The 18,775-nt window shown below is 41.7% G+C and overlaps 1 protein-coding gene across 7 annotated transcripts in view; it reads right to left on the bottom strand.

Moving 5' to 3' along the window:
• The window catches only part of NFATC1 (nuclear factor of activated T cells 1), a 115,414-nt gene that overhangs the window by 31,716 nt on the left and 64,923 nt on the right, over positions 1-18,775 (bottom strand). For 6 of the 7 annotated variants that reach the window (XM_054059042.1, XM_054059044.1, XM_054059047.1 and 3 more), the window contains exons 7-8: positions 14,485-14,540; positions 13,196-13,328 (exon numbers count right to left, since the gene is read on the bottom strand). In XM_054059042.1, coding sequence (XP_053915017.1) covers positions 13,196-13,328; positions 14,485-14,540 — 189 coding nt within the window. Of the gene's footprint in view, positions 1-8,608; positions 10,560-13,195; positions 13,329-14,484; positions 14,541-18,775 lie in introns of those variants that run through there. The other variant, XM_054059048.1, reaches the window with a different exon arrangement.

Raw genomic sequence — 18,775 nt, 5'->3', positions numbered from 1 at the left:
GTGGCTAGGATACCCTTTGCAAAACAAACAACGTATTGAATAAGACTCTGTGTGTCTTTTGCCTAGTTCTCCCACCCTATAAAAAAAAAAAAGAATGAGTCATCAGCACAAGAAAGTCACAGCTGCTTCTAATATTGAAAAAGACTATTTTCTTTGGACTCTCCACCAGCACTAATGTGCTATAAAAATCTATTTGCAAATAGCTGTGCTTCAGTGGAAGCTTTGGACCCAAGGGCTCCATGGATTTGTAGTAATCAAAGCAAGAATTTTAACTTGGATATACTACCACATTTCTACAGCTACTGATGGCCCATTTGATAAACATCTGCGTGTTCAGTAAACTGGAGCATAGTAAGATAGAGATGGGGCTTTCAGAGTTCGGTGAAAATCAAAATTGCAAAGATATATGACAAAACACTCTGTAAAAGAAGTTTTCAATTGTGAGGCTATTTTTGAAAGAGTAAGGCTTAGTTTTTACATGATTATGTTTAATCTTACTAACCAGCCAATGGGTGTAAAATAAAGTTGCACCTAATTCTCAAGTCATTCTAAGCTGGATTGAAATTGCTAATGCCAGCTCCTAGCAAATGTAGCAAATGTTAACTCAGTCTCTGGCTACCAAGAAAAACTGACTTGTATTCTAGATCTCTGCTTGCTCTACCCATTGTCCCAAAAAAAGGCTCTAATTGAGCTGTCAAGCCACGTCTATAAATACCACAAGCACATGGGCAGAATGACTGCCTATAAGCATCAGCTCAGTCACAACAAATGAAAAGCTGTTTTCTCAAATCAGAGAAGAAGCCCTTCCTCAAATCAAAATGTCTGTTTTACATTGGATTTCTCTCTCAAACCAGATGTAGGTGCCCTTGCTGCTTCTCCTACAACCTATGCAGTGCATAGATAAAAGACAGTCTCTTTCTCTGTCAGGAAAATTATAAGTAATAGACCATGATAGTCTCTAAATGTATTTTTTTCTGGCCAGATGCATACAACAACTGAGCATGGATGCACAATGGCATTTATCTTGTACCCACAGAACAGTCACTGTTTGAAGGTGCTGTTGGCAATTTACAGTGACAGACAACAGAGACTATCTTTCAGAATATTAGAACAGATGACTGTTGCAGCACAAAGTTATTAATGAAACAACTTTGCATAACTTGGAACTGAAGCACGTCATGTGAATGTCTCTGACTGTATTTTTAATTGCATGTGTTGTACAAACAGCCTCATACAATCTCCAGCCATTTACTCATGCACAAGTCTTTCAAACCCCTAAAAATGCACGTGTGCATGTGTACACATAAAACCTCTTTTTTAAAACTCACAAACTTTGCTGTTGATGAATGCACTTCACTACCCTTGTTTTACAGTCCCCTAGCTTCTTGTTAACTTTGATCCTTTTATGTTCTTTTACACATAGGAGTTTGCAACACTTGTTTCAAGATTTCTAGCACCTCTAGTAAAAACATGTCTATACATGTAACAGATGCACAGGTGCTGCTCAAGACGAATGTACTAAGGATAATGGACTGTCATTGGATTCCTCATAATCTTATTTTCACCTGCTTTCATGCTGCACACTGGCTAGCAGGGCTACTAATGTACTTGGTTGCAGAGAAGCAGATTCCAGGTTTAATGACAGCTTTATAAAAACAATATCGTACCCTTTATGAAAATGCAAGACCAAAGAAACACACCTAGATAAACATAGCAGCTCAGATATTGTAAGAAAATACCTTTAACAAGTTCCTGAGCTAGCAAATATTCTCACATGTTTTATATTAGGTTCACTGTACTAGCACTAACCATAGCACAGCTGGAAATACGATGGTTGTTGAACACTGAATTTTCCCAATATATCATTGTTATAGAAACACCTGTGCTAAATAATTCCAAGCTCAGCCACTGGCAATTCAACTCCAATAAACCCTTGAGTTGTCTGACTTGTTATAACCTAGAGAAGGGTTATAGCCCTGATGGCAGGCAGGCTGGAGGCTTTAAAGAACGTAGGTTCCTGATCTCAGGTTGATTTTACACTGCAGCTCTTCTACGGCACATCTTTGCTACATGGTTTACTGGGCACTTTTTTGTCACTTCACATTGAACTTAAACTTTATAAAAACAATGCTATGGGGCCCATTCGGAGGTATGATTAGTGGCCATGAACACTGGCAATCTGTTTTCATAGGTTGCTACACTGAAATACACCTGCCACAAAAAAACCAGAGAATAACCATTAAGTCTTACTCTGCACTACGTGAAGGATTGATGGGCAGAAGGGACTCTATTCCAGACCTGTTAGTCCCTAAACTCTCTTGGAGATGGTGACAGCAACAAAGGATACTCCTGTCTGCTCACAAATTCAGAGCTCAGAGGGAAAACAGGGACTGGTGTTATTACAAGACCAGTCAGGGAAAGTCACAGTAGCTTGTCTGCTAATGGTAGGCTGGAAGCCAGAGCAGGAATCAAGAAGGAGGACTATGAGATTAAGGGGAAGTCCTACGTTATTTGACATCTATTTACACTGTCCCCTTGTATTGCTCTGAACTGATACTCCTGAGCATCTGTTATTTCATTTAATGGTAAATAAATTGCCTTTAAATGAACAGATACTACTTGTACTTAGGCCTAGGGATGTCTGAACTTGTTCAGCTGAATTGTCTCCACTATCTTTCTAATGTGTTTTTTCAACACAGTAGAAAAGTCTTCCCTTGCCAAATATCACATATTTTGTTTGTACACTCCTCTCACTGCTAGAATAGGTAAAACACTGAAACAAAAAAAAGTATTAATAGTAAAATGGTGAAGGTATTTGTATCTGACTTTTCAGTGCTTTGCCATTTGTGTAGTCATTTGAACCCTGTGTAGAGTGAAGGTATGGATCATATCAAGCTGGGATGGCAGCCACTCACCACCCTCTGAAGAAGCGTTAAGTGTCTTCACAGGGTACAAGTTTGGAGAAGGAAGGACCTTCTCCTTTTTTTTCCTGGACAAACCAGTACTAATGACCCAGATGGAATTAGATCTGCAAAGCTGAGCATGTTACAGAAACATAAGACAGTAACACTTCCCTTTCTGGCTAGACCTCAACTTTTGTATTTCACATGAAGAACTATATGACTTGACTTGTGGAAGACAGATATACCACAAACTGCTCCATTACACCAGTTAACACTATATCCTGTATGTGCTTCTCCCCAGTCTATGTAACTTTACCAACTGAAGTAACACAGGCTAAAAATCTTTGCCAATGTTGGTATTTCTAAAGTCAAATAAGCTGTGGGTCTGACCTCCATGTTCTGAAAATACTTGAGCACATCAGAAGTTGGCATTAATCACCTTATATCCTTTAAAAGGGCAACCGTTTACTTCCACTTCATAAAGGACTGCAGACAGCTCAAGGCAGAAGCTGTGTGTATTTCAAGGCACACCTTCCAAAACCAATGCAGAAACAGCTGGTGTCTGCACTCGCTGGTTACCCACTTACCATCATGGTGTCTATGGCATTACTCAAACAGGTAAAAATACTTGTATCTAATAAGGCTACCAGTTCCAAGCACATTCTTTCACTGTCTTGCCGACTTTTGAGAGGCTGAGACCCTCAGCTGGGAGGAGCAGCGGCAGCTGACTTAGAGCAGCTTTAGCCAGAAACCTTACATGCCCACCTTCACCATTTTCACACAGGCAGGAACCTGATGGGTTCCTCCAGAACAGCAGGGGCTGATGACCAGCCAGCAGTGGACTAGCACCACTGCTTACCTTAGACTCATGCCCAATTAAGCAAATCTTTACAGACTCAAGCTAGAAAAGTGGTTTCGTTCTCAAATGCGTCCTTGTGGACGCGTGATAAGCTAGATGCCATAGCACAGATCCATTTCCACTGTCACTCGCTTGCACAAGTGAACATTTCACACAGGTATATGTGATGTGACATGGAGACTACACTTAATTTTCTCAGGATTAATATTTAACAGAGATCAGTATTAGCCTGACCAACTTCTAGCTCAAATATTTCAAATCTTAAATGACTTGGTAAAAGCTTGCCAGCTGAAACAGACACTCCTAGTGACACAGTCACCCTGGACTGGCAATTAACTAGAAAGCCCTTCAGCTGTTCAGAATCTGCAAGCGTTTTTAGCAGAAACTGGACTATTTCTTAAATTAAACTAAGCCATATCAAATGGCAGCATGCATTCGGTCTCAATGCTGCTCTGTGGTGCTGAGATAACACCCAGTCTCACAGGCTCTCAGCTGGCTCGAATGAAAAAATGTGACTGAATTTGCCATAAACTGAGATTTGCTGATAATAAATTGCAGCAAATGAAGCCAAAATGTATGAAATTGTAAACAGAAAAGGTGATGCAGATTTTACTTACACTTAGACTCACAAGTAATGTTACTTGTTTAAGAGACTCTGCTGAAGATTAGGCCCTTGCCATTAAAAGGAAAAAAAATAATGTAAGTTTGGGTTGCATGGTGAATTTTTAAATGCTTGTTATTTCACAATGCATAAGGTCGGCTGACAGATTATTTTAAATAGTCCTTGATTTTGAATATTAAAATATGACAAGAGCTCACAGTTCTAAATTAGTCTGATAAGCAACTTAATCTGTGCTAATTGGTTTTCAATGGCTTGGTGATGCCTTCTTAGACTCTGGACTCATGTCATTATGTCATCTAATTTAATATGGATTTCTGAGAACCGTATGTTGGCAGCAGCCCTGTCTATAACTCAGAGCTTCTTACTCAGAGAGACCAGGGCTATGACATCACACTGAGGCACTGAGCAGAAGACAATGGTCCTTCTGTGTAGGTCTGAATCTGGGAGAAGTATTTCAGCCACTTCTGCAAGTCCACATTTAAATGAAAGGCCTTTCTAGCAGGTAAAAAATTAATATATCAAACATTGAAGAAAAATAATAAATCATGCACATTCAGTAAAGGGAGTCAGAAAGTGCTTAAATATAAATTATATGCATTTTTTTGACGATTCTAATAAATCTGTTTGCCTTTACACTTTAGAAATCCAGATGGATTTTTAAACTCTTTTTGGGGAGGTGGTATTAAAATACATGAACTGAGAAAATATAATCATACAAATTAAACAGATGTTTATCTTGATTAACATTAAGCTAACAAATTCCCATTTACATGTAGTATTATCAATTAACACATTTATGGCACTACAATATATTTATTTTACCCTTAAGTTCAATTGAATCTATGAAGCAAAATGACCACCTTTCATGGTGCAGACTATGATGTAGTTCCCTGGCACCGGCAAACAGATTTTGGTTAGATGAAAATCAAAATACTATTTTTTTCATCATGTGCACACACACATTTCCTTAACTTCTGGACTAAACATCTCATAATTGGCAAGAATTTGGGATGAGACTTTCAAAGATGGTTGAAGAGTTAGGTGACTAAATCTTCACTGCTGGGCTGAGCTCTGAAATGCCATTTATGCCTTTGAAATTGTCCCACCACTCAGTTTCGAGACAGACAGCACACTCTCTTCACCATGATCCAGACATTCCTTCAGAAGATGCTGTGCAGGTCATCCCAAGTGCTGCTGCTGCTCTGCTGCTGTCTGACTGGGGATGTGAACAAATCTCCATGTACATCTCCACGTGGCCACATCAGCTGGATCCAGCAGGCTTGATCAGAGTAAGGATCTCATCCTTTGTTTGACTCTGGAGCAGTCTGGTGTTGGGGAGAGGCAATGGGCTCACTGCCCTCTGAAAGTACAAGCCCCCTGTTCAGTAACCCAAGCAAAACTTTTTGGGGGTCTGACATGGTCTTTGTTTTCAGAGAGGGATGCAGTCCCTCCCATGGGCAACAAAACACATCCTCGTCCATTCATTTCACCTCCAGTACCCACCACCACCACATCTCCTTTAGGAACAATCACTGGGCTAGACTTATTATGGTCATCAGCCACTCAAGGAGAACAAAAATAAGCATCTCCTTTAATCCAGCCCATGTAATTCTAAACCCTGTCCTTCCTCACACAAGTTCTACCTTTTGGCTTTTAAGCTGACTGGAAGATCCTAAAGCCCCATGCTTGCTAATATATGCATGTGAAACCACTGGGAAGTAAGGGAGCACATCCTTGAAATGCTCATGCAGAGGGATTTATTTGGTGATCAAAAGTACAGACTGGGTTCTGTCATCTGTATTTGAAAACGGAGGTACTGCCAAGAGACAACTTTAGGCACTGGAAGTTAACCAGTCCCTTACTGGGACCAGTGCTGTTCAACATCTTTATCAATGATATAGACAGCGAGATTGAGTGCACCCTCAGCAAGTTTGTGGATGACACCAAGCTGAGTGGTGTAGTTGCCACACCCGAAGGACGGGATGTTACCCAGAAGGACCTGGACAGACTGGAGAAGTGGGCCTGTGAGAACCTCATGAGGTTCAACAACGCCAAGTGTAAGGTCCTGCACCTGGGTCGGGGCAATCCCTGTTTTCAGTACATGATGGAGGATGATGTGACTGAGAGCAGCCCTGCAGAGAAGGACTTGGGGGTGCTGGTCGATGAGAAGCTCAACATGAGCCAGCAATGTGCACTTGCAGCGCAGAAGGCCAACCGTATCCTGGGCTGCATCAAAAGAAGCATGGCCAGCAGGTCGAGGGAGAGGATTCTGCCCCTTTATTCCTCTCTTGTGAGACCTCATCTGGAATACTGTGTCCAGTTCTGGAATCCTCAACGTAAGAAGGATATGGAGCTGTTGGAATGGGTCCAGAGGAGGGCTACAAAGATGACCAGAGGGCTGGAGCACCTTCCCTACGAGGACAGGCTGAGAGAGTTGAGCTTGTTCAGCCTGGAGAAGAGAAGGCTCAGAGGAGATGTTCTAGTGACCTTCCAGTAACTGAAGGGGGCCTACAGGAAAGCTGGAGAGGGTCTATTCATAAAGGCTTGTGGTGATAAGACTGGGGGAATGGGTATAAGCTGGAGAGGGGCAGATTTAGAGTAGACATTAGGAAGCATTTCTTCACTATGAGAGTGGTGAGGCACTGGAACAGGTTGCCCGGTGAAGTTGTGGATGCCTCATCCCTGGAGGTGTTTGAGGCCAGGTTGGATGGGACCTTGGGCAGCCTGATTTAGTGGGATGTCCCTGTCCATGGCAGGGGGGTTGGAACAAGATGATCTTTAAGGTCCCTTCCAATCCTCACTATTTTATGATTCTGTGATGGGTGATCACTATTGCTGCAACAAAGCCTGCTGGTCAGACACAGCCATGGGCTTCTATACAGAACACAAGCTAGGGGCTCATCCACCCCTGTCTGTTGCAATGACATCACACAGATAATGCTCCTTCTTGGTCTTCCAGATGAAGATGGAGCACCACAGAGTGAGGCACAGTTTTGCATCTAAATACCAAGATTCCAGCTGATGGCTGACATGGGATGTCACCTGGACGAAGTGTGAGTAGCTCTAGTTAGAACCCAGCAACCGGGAGCAAAAGCACCTGAGGGCATAACACTGGTGACTGCAATGCATCTCTCCTCTGCTCTGTCACAGACCTTACACGGCTACTGGAAGAGAGCAAAGGGGATGATGCACCCAGCAATGATGAATTTTGTGATCCTCTTAAATAGAAACAGGACTTCAACAACATCTGAGCTGCTTTTTGCTAACTCTGTTAAATGACAAAAGTAACAATCAGCCACCTAGCAGCAAAAATGGAATAAACTGTAACGACATATAGTTTAAAAATGAACAACCATGATTTATATTTGCACCTAAAATTATAAAAAAAAACCCCAGTCCTGGGATCAACCTTCCCCTGTTGGTCTGCCCTAATATGCACAGGATTTGCAGCAGACCGGTTGATCCTTGGGCTGGATGGTGACATTTCCAGTGGCTCTGAGGCTTCATGCTTGGTCATGCTTGTTCCCCACATCCATGGCCCCAGGAACATGCCACTGTCCTTAGGGAGGCTTGGGTATAATGTAATCCTACTGACTTCCCTACCCCCTCCTCCAGCTCCCCAGGCTAGCTGCAAGGCACCAACAAGGCACTGCCTGACGTGGCTCTGCTGCAGCCCTGTTGCATACACTGGAGATTCGGATCCCTTCGCAGCCCAGATGTGGTATTTGGCCCCATTTCCCAAACACCCCCAAATTACTACCATTTTGCAGACATGGTTAGGCTGATAATTTTGCCAGCCTCGAGCATGAAAACTCAACAAATACTCAAGAGGTAAGAGGTGTCAGGAGATGATCAGTGAAAGCCATTTCACATTGAAGTGGCAATGCTTTGTATCATTTTATTGTTTTCTGCTAAGTCAGCCAATGTCATCTTTAACTTAGAAAGTGAGCTCTGGGCAGAAGAGCTGAGGTGAAACAGAGGCACGACTGCTCAATGCAATCACTAGAAAACTGCTGATTGTACTAATCTGTAGAGGAGGCGGGAGATAATTTTAGAGCAGAGGCAGGAAGTCAGGAGGATGTTGACAGCAATCCACAGTGGGCACCGCTCACCCTGTTCAGAAGCACACCAAGAGCTTCACTTTCATGCTACCAGGATGTAAACAACATGGTCCATTTCTGGAAGTGGTCAAGGCTAGGTTGGATGAGGCTTTGAGCAACCTTATCTTGTGGAAGGTGACCCTGCCCATGGCAGGGAGGCTGGAACTGGATGATCTTCAAGGCCCCTTCCAACCCCACCGATTCTATGGTTCTACTAAGGCACATCTAGTCACCACAGGCAGGCTCTCAGCACAGCTCCATACCTGCAGATTCAAAGGACCTCCATCCTTACCAGGTCACTTGTCCATGTGGCCAGGGTTTTCAAGGAGCTTGCACACTGGGGGCTTGTGCCTGGTGTTTGGAGGGAGGCAAAGAAACTGCAGGAAAGCTGGCTTTACAAGTGAAGGCTGTGCACTTGGAAATCTGGACCTATGGGTGGTGAAATGCATCTCAAGATAAAACTTGCCCAGGATATCAACACCATTTTAGTAAATATTAGAAGTGGTCAAATGATTTTTAATAATGCTTTGACAATTAAAAAACAGAAACTGGAAATACTTAATCATCAACTCCTTGCAAAAGTGTATTTTTAATTCCAGTAAAAGAAACACATCAACTTTCCTTTTTCCATCTTACAAAATATTTCCTACACAAACTAGCCTGTCTTTGCTCAAATATCACTGCTTGTCTAAATAAAATTCAAAGAAACTTTTCTATGTTCACCATTCATGATATCAATATTCATTAGATAACAGACACCATAGAGCGCATTCACTCCTATCTGCAAAAAAATAAGTTCTTGAACACACTTCCTCTGTTTTGATGTACCTACTTAAAAGAAATCTGAATAAACAGAGGTCTAACCCTTATCATTCCATGTGTTGTTTAAAGTTGTCTGAGCTGGAGAATTCCTTCAGCTCTCATAGCAGATGAAAGCACACGATCTGGAACCACAGCATACACATCTGATTGCTCGTATGCTTCTTAAGACTCTTCAAGTTAGTTTATACCTCAAGTGCTACTGCTTATGTCTAGTCACTTCAGAAGACCATTCCTCCTGTTTGAAGCGCATACGGGGGCCAGTGATATAATAAATTCATGGAAGCAAGATGATACGCAGTCATAAACAGAAATGAAAGCCAAGAGTTTTTCTAGAGGGTAGGGTTCACCAACGCAAGGTTCACCAATGTTTTCCCGAAATGTTCTGCTGCACGTAACAGAGTCGCAGAGCACACCCGCACACAGCCGCAGCAGTGGAGTGACTGGAAAAGCCAAACATCCAAGCACCTGCTCACTGTGCTTTGCTCAGACTCTTGACTTCAGCGTCTGGTCCTGCACCTTCCTACTCACATTCTGATGGGATGTGGCAATGCAAAACATATTACTTACCATATGAGCTGTGGGAATTCACCTGTGCCTGAATGGTATGGAAATTACTTATACGTCTGTGACAGGCATGTCTGGGGAGCAGTCTCAAGAGCCTACAGGCTCCAGAACAAAACTGATATGCAATTGCTCAGTGATGCATAATCAAGCAATACTAAAAAAATAATGTTACAGTCAATTCTGTACAATATAGACTAATACAGGATTCAGGGATCGCTCAAATTCAGCAGAACAGTAAATCAAAATTTCAATTAAAACTGGATTATGAGTACTTAGGTTTATGGTTTGTCCCAAGCCAAAGACTTAAGCAAGCCCATTTTCCAGACCTTGGCTCTCATTTGTGAAGCCTCTGATTTCTCTTTGGTTTTGTTACTTAAACTTTTCACTTACAGAGTAGTACGATTTCCATTTTTACAGCATTATTTTTTCTGAGGCAGGAGCGTGTCTTCACCAAGTAAGTCCCTGCTCTGCAAAACACTTGAGCTAACAAAGAAGAAAAGTACAATCCTGCCAGATCTCCATAGCATGGGAGAAGCCTTAGAGTAGCAAAACCATAATATTCTGATGGAGAGGGTAGCTTGTGCTGACTGCATGTCACAGAGCTGTACTTCATGGAGATGCTATAGGACCATCCACAGGACGTGGGATGAGTGAGGCCATGTGTCCCTGGATCCACTGGCTGGTTTCCCCTAGGGAATGAGGAGAAACAGGAGCTACAGGAAAAATATTCTATTGCTCTGCAGTTGGGGTGGAAGTTGCACAGTGAGCTTGTGGTTCTCCCTCTGGTTTCACCATCTGTGCATGCCTACACCCACCCCAGGAGCATGGCCAGTGGGCTCTCATAATATTTAGGCTTTAGTCCACATACAGTATTTTGTTTTGGCCCAGTCCAGTTGAGCTGTAAAATACATGTCTAATGTGTATCAGGCAGCTTTTAAAAGATTCCTCATACAGAAATACCTGCAAAATTATGTTAGGCATTGAAATGTTAGCATTTTGACTAGTCTTAGACCACAGAAGGAGAACAAGCTTATAGGATACGATCTTCTCAAAAACCTACACCTTCTCTGTTTGTGGGATTTGTTTGAACAAGAGACAAACTATTACCTGGACCAAATTAGTGCTTATCTCCTTTACAAATTTTTACACTGATGATGCAGTGATTGTTGATTCAAGTATTTTTCTTTTTAAACTAAACTTTGGGTTTCTACAATGTCTTGAAACTTTAAAAGAATGTTGTGACTGAAATAAAACAAAAAAAAACATCCTAAAATGACTCCTAGAAAAAATCCTCCTAGTAACTGACTGCTTCAGTCCTTGTGCATGGTTTCTGCATACAAAGTCAATGTGATTGTATTTATCTTTGACAGGCACAATGGAAACAACCACCAGCAACATAAGGGCAAAACCTTACAGCTACAACAGAGGCATAATAAAAATATACCATACTATTTATTCTGATGATTGCAGAACCACACTCACTGTTATGAGAAAGTCCGCAAAGTACTGAAGATGTTTTACAACTACCTATATGCACATATACATACATATTAAGAGAATGTGAGTGGAGAACCAAACAGGAATGTGGGAAAGACATATCTAGTATTCAATATCTGCTTTCTTTCCCCTGCTCTGGTGTTCTATTTTTTCTTTCAAGTTTCCCTACACTGAAATGAAGATTTCGCAGGAATTTAAATCAGCACAACAGACTAAACAAGATTCCCAATGTTTTCAAAAATTACCATAATTAAAGATGTCTTTGCAGGACAAAGCCTAAGCCAGTTCTCTGTTGCATGTCACTACATAGCTAATCCCATTGCTTTACATCAAATAAAACACCAAGTGTTTCAAACTCAGAATGGTGGTAGCATAAATCAGCTTTTCAACAGCAGATGTTACTCCCATGTTTTCGAATAAAATGGTTTAAAATGACCTATGTAAATGCTGGAGAGGAAAGACAATGCTTAATACACAGCAGTCAACAATTGGTATGTATTTGAAATACTTCTGACGGTAACTTGGGTGGCAAGGCAATACCTTTTAGCCTCTACAACAGATTTTGTTGCTGAAGAAGTGTTGTGCAAGAGAATAAAACCTCTTTTTTTTCCAATTTAAGAGACGAACAGCCTTTAAATATACACAGACATACCCACTGGGGATGAAGTTTGCATAAGTAGGCTGATTCAGTGAAGCACGGCTATACAACACATATGCAATAAGCAGGCAGTCGCCTGTGTCACGTTTCCTGTACTTTTATTTTAAATTAAAGTCCTGATAAAAGTCAAATTAAAGTCCTGCTAGAAGACTGGTGTGTATGCAAGCTAACCAGGTGAAATTCCAAAAGTATATTTTATAGGCTTTCACCTGCAAATATTGGCAGGTCTCTTCAAGTCATGTGACAAGACTCAAGTATTGATTTGTGCAAATTTTCCTCAGGACTACTTTCATTTAGAAAGTCTACAAAAAAACGATGAACCTAATCAGCTTTCTAATTCCTTTTCCTTCCAAAACAACTACAACAAAACAACCACCCTTCTTTTCTACTTTCCACAAAAAAGTGTTCTCAGAAAGAGTAATTTCAAATAATAATTAAAAAAAATCTAAATATACATGCTATTGAAATTTTCAAAAAAGTCTGCTTGTAATTCAGCTAGTATGAGTACTTTATTGTCACTTCACAGCCAGTAATACAAGCTTCCAAAACAAACTGGCCTATGTGTTTCTAAATGTTTCCTATACATGAAGCATTTTGTATAGAGCACTCTGATCTCCATCTCTGTGCTTTTCATTGCTACCGAAAAGCAGCATCAGCCTGGAGCACTATTTTCACCATGTGTGAGATAGCAAGGTGAAGGATAACTGGAAGGAGAATCCCCATAACACCACCTCCAGCTCAGAGCCCAGAATGTTTACAATGCTGTGTGGTAATGCAGACATATTATTCAAAGGCAACGTTCCCTCTAGGGCCACAAACTCAGACTGAGGGTTGAGAGCAACTTAGCAGTGAGCTCAGTACAGTTACAATTTGTGGCTACACACATGGGATTGTGCTGGGCCTCTTCAGCTCCCAAAAGCAGAAAAAGTCCTTGTTCCAACAGGTCTCAGTCACCAATAGAAAAGAAAATCATCTGTAGAAGGTCCCCTGCCTGGACAGCAGAGAGAAAGGCAGCTCTCATGGTTTTATTCTCACTCCATTTTATAGCACCAGGTATACCTCCAGATACCTTACTTAAGACACCAAATAATTATCAGAGCCATATATCTTTCTAAGTAATCATAATTATCTCTCATTGTACTAGTAGAGATAAGGAATATATTTTGTTACCATTAGCAGGAAGATAGGTGAAAAGCTGGTACTGGCTTCTCTTTCTCTTTCCGTTGCAGACATAAAAGTTGACCTGAACAGGGCTGGTAATCCTCTGATTGCGGAATGGTGGTATCTCAACTACTAACGAATTCTGCAAAAGCAACAAGTCAGAAAGTTAAGGCATGACTTGGCAGTTGAGCTATACAATAAGGACTCCAGAAGTAGGTAAATAATATTTTAGCACAGCTCAGGTCTTTACTAAGGCACTAGCCTTCACCTCTTCCCTTTGGACAGCAAATACAACACTGTATGGAAAAGGGTCTATCCCTCCTACTTCTGACAAAAATCTGGGACCACAATCAAACAATGGTCTCTAACTCAGCAGCAGAAAGCACAACCACCTGGCTGACTGGTCATCCCCAGTGTATCTCCCCCTAACACAACTTTATTTGAAAGGAGAATTAGGATCACCATATGTTTATTCAAATCTTTCCATTTTCCACAGTGAAATGTTTTCATACAACAACTCGGGAAGTTTTAAGTATGCTAGCTTCTGTTGACAGGAGATCTTGCAAGAACACCCAGTGCTACAGGAAGAAAGGCTGAAGAGCATGTAGATGATCTTCCATCAAATGCTCCAGCACAGGGCTAAGGAACGACTTAGCTACTAAGGCATCAGCTTACACAAGCGCACAGTTAAATCTGCTATGACCATCAAAACCTCTCTTGGCACTTTTTGGAAGAATAAAAGAGAATGTTCATCTTAGCATTTGGCCTGCTTTCAACTGAGGTCTTTAAATTGTTTGCCTGCATGTCTCCAGCAGCTTTGCAGCTAACAAACTATTGCATATTCCTGCAGAGGTGGTATAGTGGCCATTTTCCCACTTACAGTCATGGCTGTGGGAGCTACACTTCTCCAGCCATGGGGCTGGTCTCCTGTGAGGGTACTCACATTTCTTCTGCTGACAGTAGACCAAAGCCAAGGAAAATGATCAGACCTTCCTTTGGAGCAGAGGGAAGAACTGACCCAGCAAGACAGAAGATGAGCAGACAGGGCTGGCCCATCCCGGACAATGAAAAAATATTTTCCAAATGGTCTCTCCTACTTTTGGGATAGCTTCCAATACAGGCTTTTTACCCTATGCTCCCATTAAAGAAAGATTTCCAGGAGAGGAGGCCTAAGTACTTGTTCTGTTACAGTGCGGAGACACAGTGCCAAAGCCTTGGAAATCCCTATTTAGTAACAGTGCTGGAGAAGGCAATATATATTTTTCAACTTCATGTTAAAATACTTAAGGCAGACTTACTGGCTTGCACATTTCTTTGTCAGTTTTGGCTTCCATTTCCCACACATGGTGACCATCTAAAAGACAAAAGAAAAAGATATCTAGTTCTGTCCTTTTTTCCTCTCCCAAGTCTACAAAAGAATGACTTTTGCAAAAAAATCTCTTTGAAGAGGCACTGCATATATGAAAACCAGCTCTCAAAATGCATTGCCCAAGCGTTGCCCAACAGGAGGCCATCTGGGTAACCCGCAACAGGAGTTCACTTAGCTTTTTTGAAGGGGTGAACCACAACCCAGAGTGCACGATACTGTGATGGCGGAAAGCCACTGAGAGTTTATTCTGTCACTAGTTCGGAAAAAATATGCAACTGTTCTACAGTTCTGCTTCCCAAACTTTCAGACAAAATCACTGCTATCTATGAGGCCTTTTGATAACTACCTATACAGTAAGTCATATTCAATATTAATATTAAACAAAAAACACCCACAAAACAAGCAGTATTAAAGAAGCTCCTCAGCCATGCAGGATTCCTTTTTAATATATTCTTAGTCTGTCTTGTTCTAATTCTGCTGCTTGGATCAAGAAGCAAAGCCATAGCCTAGTACACACAGCTTTTGACTCCATTTCACACTGGTCTAGCTCAGCTACAGTGCTCTCACCTACAGCTTTCTAGAGCTGCTTCTAGTGGTGTGTTGGATCCTTCTAATTTACTATATTTCTTTTTTCAAACAAACCCAGACTTAAGCCACAGCTATCACTTTTTCTGGGGACCTGTCTTGTGGAAGAAATTGGTTTTGGCTGGTCATTTTCCCTGTGCCTCACTGATACAGAAGTCACTGGTCAATAACGAGGGTTTTTTTTTTTTCCCTTCCTTGTGGCTTCAAAATTCAAAGGCAAAGAAATTAGAAAAATAATATGAAACTTAAGGTTTCCATTCTGCAGGCCTAGAAAAACACAAACGTGTACGAAAGGCCACAAGCAGACTGCTGTCTAGGCTGGGCAGTGGGGACACATGTAGCTTCATGAGTCCCACCATTGTCAGCTGTCACCGGAATGAAAGGCAAAATAAGACTTTATGTCATCTCTTTTGTATATTTATTGCAGCATTGGGACATGCAAATGCAAATATTAGCTATTTTGAAGTTCATCACATAGACGTGGGCCTGCCTTAGAAAAACAGTTCTCAGCAAGGTAAAAGAGTGAATACACTTTTTCTCCTCCCTTCGCTTTCATGGCCAGGATGCAGGTGACACATTTAGAACTGTCTGATTTATTACAAATGTCTGTAAATAATATTTTTGTGTACAGCTGTCCTACTGTGAAAGGAATGTGCTGAGTGACTAGCCTTGGTGATTGTTTTAGCGTCCAAAACCCCTTTCATTTTAACACGTGGAAAGAAGCGCAACGTGGAAGCTGCAGCACAGTGGATTTGGTAGGTTCTTCTGTAGGAAACAATTAGCAGATTAACTCTTAGTTTCCTCCTACATTTTGAATAGTGACAATAGGAAAGGAGCTGCTTCAATAGGTACTGCCACGTTCAGCTGCATGGAGAGAAAGAGTAGCCAGACCATACTTGAGTCTCCTTAACAATGCCTTTTGAGAGCACCAGAAGTGAAACAGACTTCTTGGGAGAACTGGCGATCAACTCACAATTTATCCAACAGACGCTCCCCGAGCTGTCAGTAGAAAAAACCTGACCAAAATTCAGGAAACCAGGACACATCCCTGGACTGAAAGCAGCCTCCTTTATCTCCCACTCTGTCACTGTAGAGCCCCTGTAGCCCTTCCTCCCTTCCTCCCCCAGTTAATTCCATCAGTTGAAAAAGTAACACAACACCCACACTCACAGATTTTGCAAAGTCGAAGAACTTCTGCTTCATAAGAGGTTTGTTAGTAATACAACAACAACAAAAAAAAAGCTACAGACTTCCAGACTAGTAGTTAACACGTTCAATTTGCCTTTGCAAACGGATTACCAGAAGTTCACGTGTTTTTGCTGTGTTTAATTTCTGCTTTGCAAGACGAATGACCTGATTCAGGTTTCTGCTTTTTATTTTCTGCCGATATTTCAGTAAAATTCAAAATGACTCCATCTCTAGCTAAACTTTCAATTGCTTAACGCAGCACTGCCTTTATGCAATTTTGAAATTTCTATAATGACAAAGAGAGTTTGTTCAGAAATATTTTAAATGTCGTAATCTAAACTATTAGGAAAATAAAAATCTAGAGCCATGGCTCATCTTTGGAAGCTAATAAGAACAATACAGGTTTTGCTCCAAGAAATTCCCTTGTGACTGTTCAGACCATTGCTGCTGAGTGACTGAGGGGAAGGGGAAGAGAGGGAAGAGTAGGGAATAGACAACTCATTAACAGTTAGTGACTTCCCATTTAACAAAAAACACAGCAAGGAAAAGTTGTTATGAAGCAGAGACAAAAAAAAAATAATAAAAAAAAGACAATTCCTCATATTACGTCTGGTGAACCAAGAGGGAAATCTCAACACCCATGACCTGGGACCAGCTCCAGGAGGGAAACCTTAGACCACTACGTCAACCTCTTACAGTAAACATGTTTTGCACGTTTATACAGTTCAGCTGAAATTAAAAAAAAAAAAAAAAAAAAAAGAGAGAGAGAGAGAAAGGAATAATGGCTCTGGAATGGTTTGTGGGAGCCTTAAGTATCAAGACGATCTGCCTACACTGGAGTAAATGGTTTTACCCACAGTACCCATACATGGGGGACCCTGGCGAGCAGGCGGGATGCCGCCTCCTGTCAGCGTGTGCTGAAGGAGCAAGAGCTGCTCAACCACAAAAGTTTCCATTGTACTCCTGCCACATCTGCAGCAGCCTGCCTGGTCCAGGGCCAGAGGCAACTCCCTCCTGGCGGACGGCCAACCAAAGTACACCAGAGCAATTTATACCTTTCCAAAATGCAAATAATTCAAATTACAGACATAACACAAAGTTGAAGCAGACACATTTCAGGCATTCCCGTTAAAGTTTACTCTCTGGAATTACCATACCCAAATGGGCAGTTGTTATACAGGGAACGGGGGAGACGGAGGCAGGAAAGGAAGGACAGGAGGAGGCTGGGAGGAAAAGGGAGAAAGGAGAAAACGGCTTCTGCAAAGGTCTAATTTAATTTCTTTTCATTATTTACATTTACCATGTAATAAGAACTTTCTACTCCAAACCAAATGCCTGGCTTTGTTTTGGTGTTTTTAAGACCTATAGTGCAATATTTTGAACAGAAAGACATCTTTTTATATGGCTAAAAAGTTGTCTCAAGGTTTTCTACTGCATTTGGGTTTGGTTTTTTTTTTTACAAAAGGGAAATAAAACCAAAACATCCACGCACAGAACCACAGGGCAAAAGCCCTGCAAAGCCCTTAGTGGGGTGCACCACTCCCCCGGTGCCAGCACTAGCAGTTGACCTGACAAAGCCAAGGCTTCACAGAGGAACCTGTTCCGAGGGCTGGGAGAACCACTATTGGATGCCTACACCTTTGAAAAGGCAGTGCAAGAGTGCAGCAGTGCCAAGGGAGCAAGAGAACTCCTGTTTTGCACTGGGTCTCCAACTGCAGCCAGGTCCGGTGCTACACTGACAGATGGCCATCAGCACTGAAGACACTGGGTTTTGTCAGGAAGCCTGACATTTACAGACCAATGGTTGTTATTTATAGCCATCTCTGCTTCGGGTGTACTTCACCACTGGCTGCTTCAGCCTTTTTTTTCAGCGCGGTGACAGTAAGAGCACCTGGGATTGCTAATGATGAAAATACCGCAAACCTAACGTGTTATATGAGTTGGATTTTCAGCTTTGCAAAACATAAACACGCCATTTTAACATGCTATGGCTGAACTGTGAATGGGCCTTTGTAATCTGCTCTTATCAGCCGCTTGATCCAGCGTTAAAGGAAACTGCGCACAAGTCCACAAGTAAAAATACTCTAATTCATCAGGGAATTCCCTGCAGTATGAGTCACTGAACGGCTTCCCCACCACACCCAGCTACAAGACTTATGCATAAAAAGGCACTGTAGAGGCCTTTTTTAACACAGAAGCAGTGCTAAAAAGTAGTTGTGTAAATCTAGCGGCATCAGTTATTCACACATAAAACCTAGCAAACCACGACATACGGATTTTCTTCATGGAAGAGCAACACAAAGATCCATAAAGACTTTCCCAAGAAATTTTTCTACCTTCTTCCCCTCCTTGCTGCCCATCAGGACAGATTCACAAGAGTTTCCAGAGCTGGGTTTACCTTCCTACCCCAATGAATCGCAAGCGTGGTGTCAGTGGTCTGCAAGCTC

Source organism: Cuculus canorus, chromosome 2 (assembly GCF_017976375.1).
Source record: "Cuculus canorus isolate bCucCan1 chromosome 2, bCucCan1.pri, whole genome shotgun sequence".
Taxonomy (NCBI): Eukaryota; Metazoa; Chordata; class Aves; order Cuculiformes; family Cuculidae; genus Cuculus; species Cuculus canorus.
The sequence above is the reverse complement of the archived record's forward strand: the minus strand, read 5'-3'. Positions and strand labels throughout refer to the sequence as shown.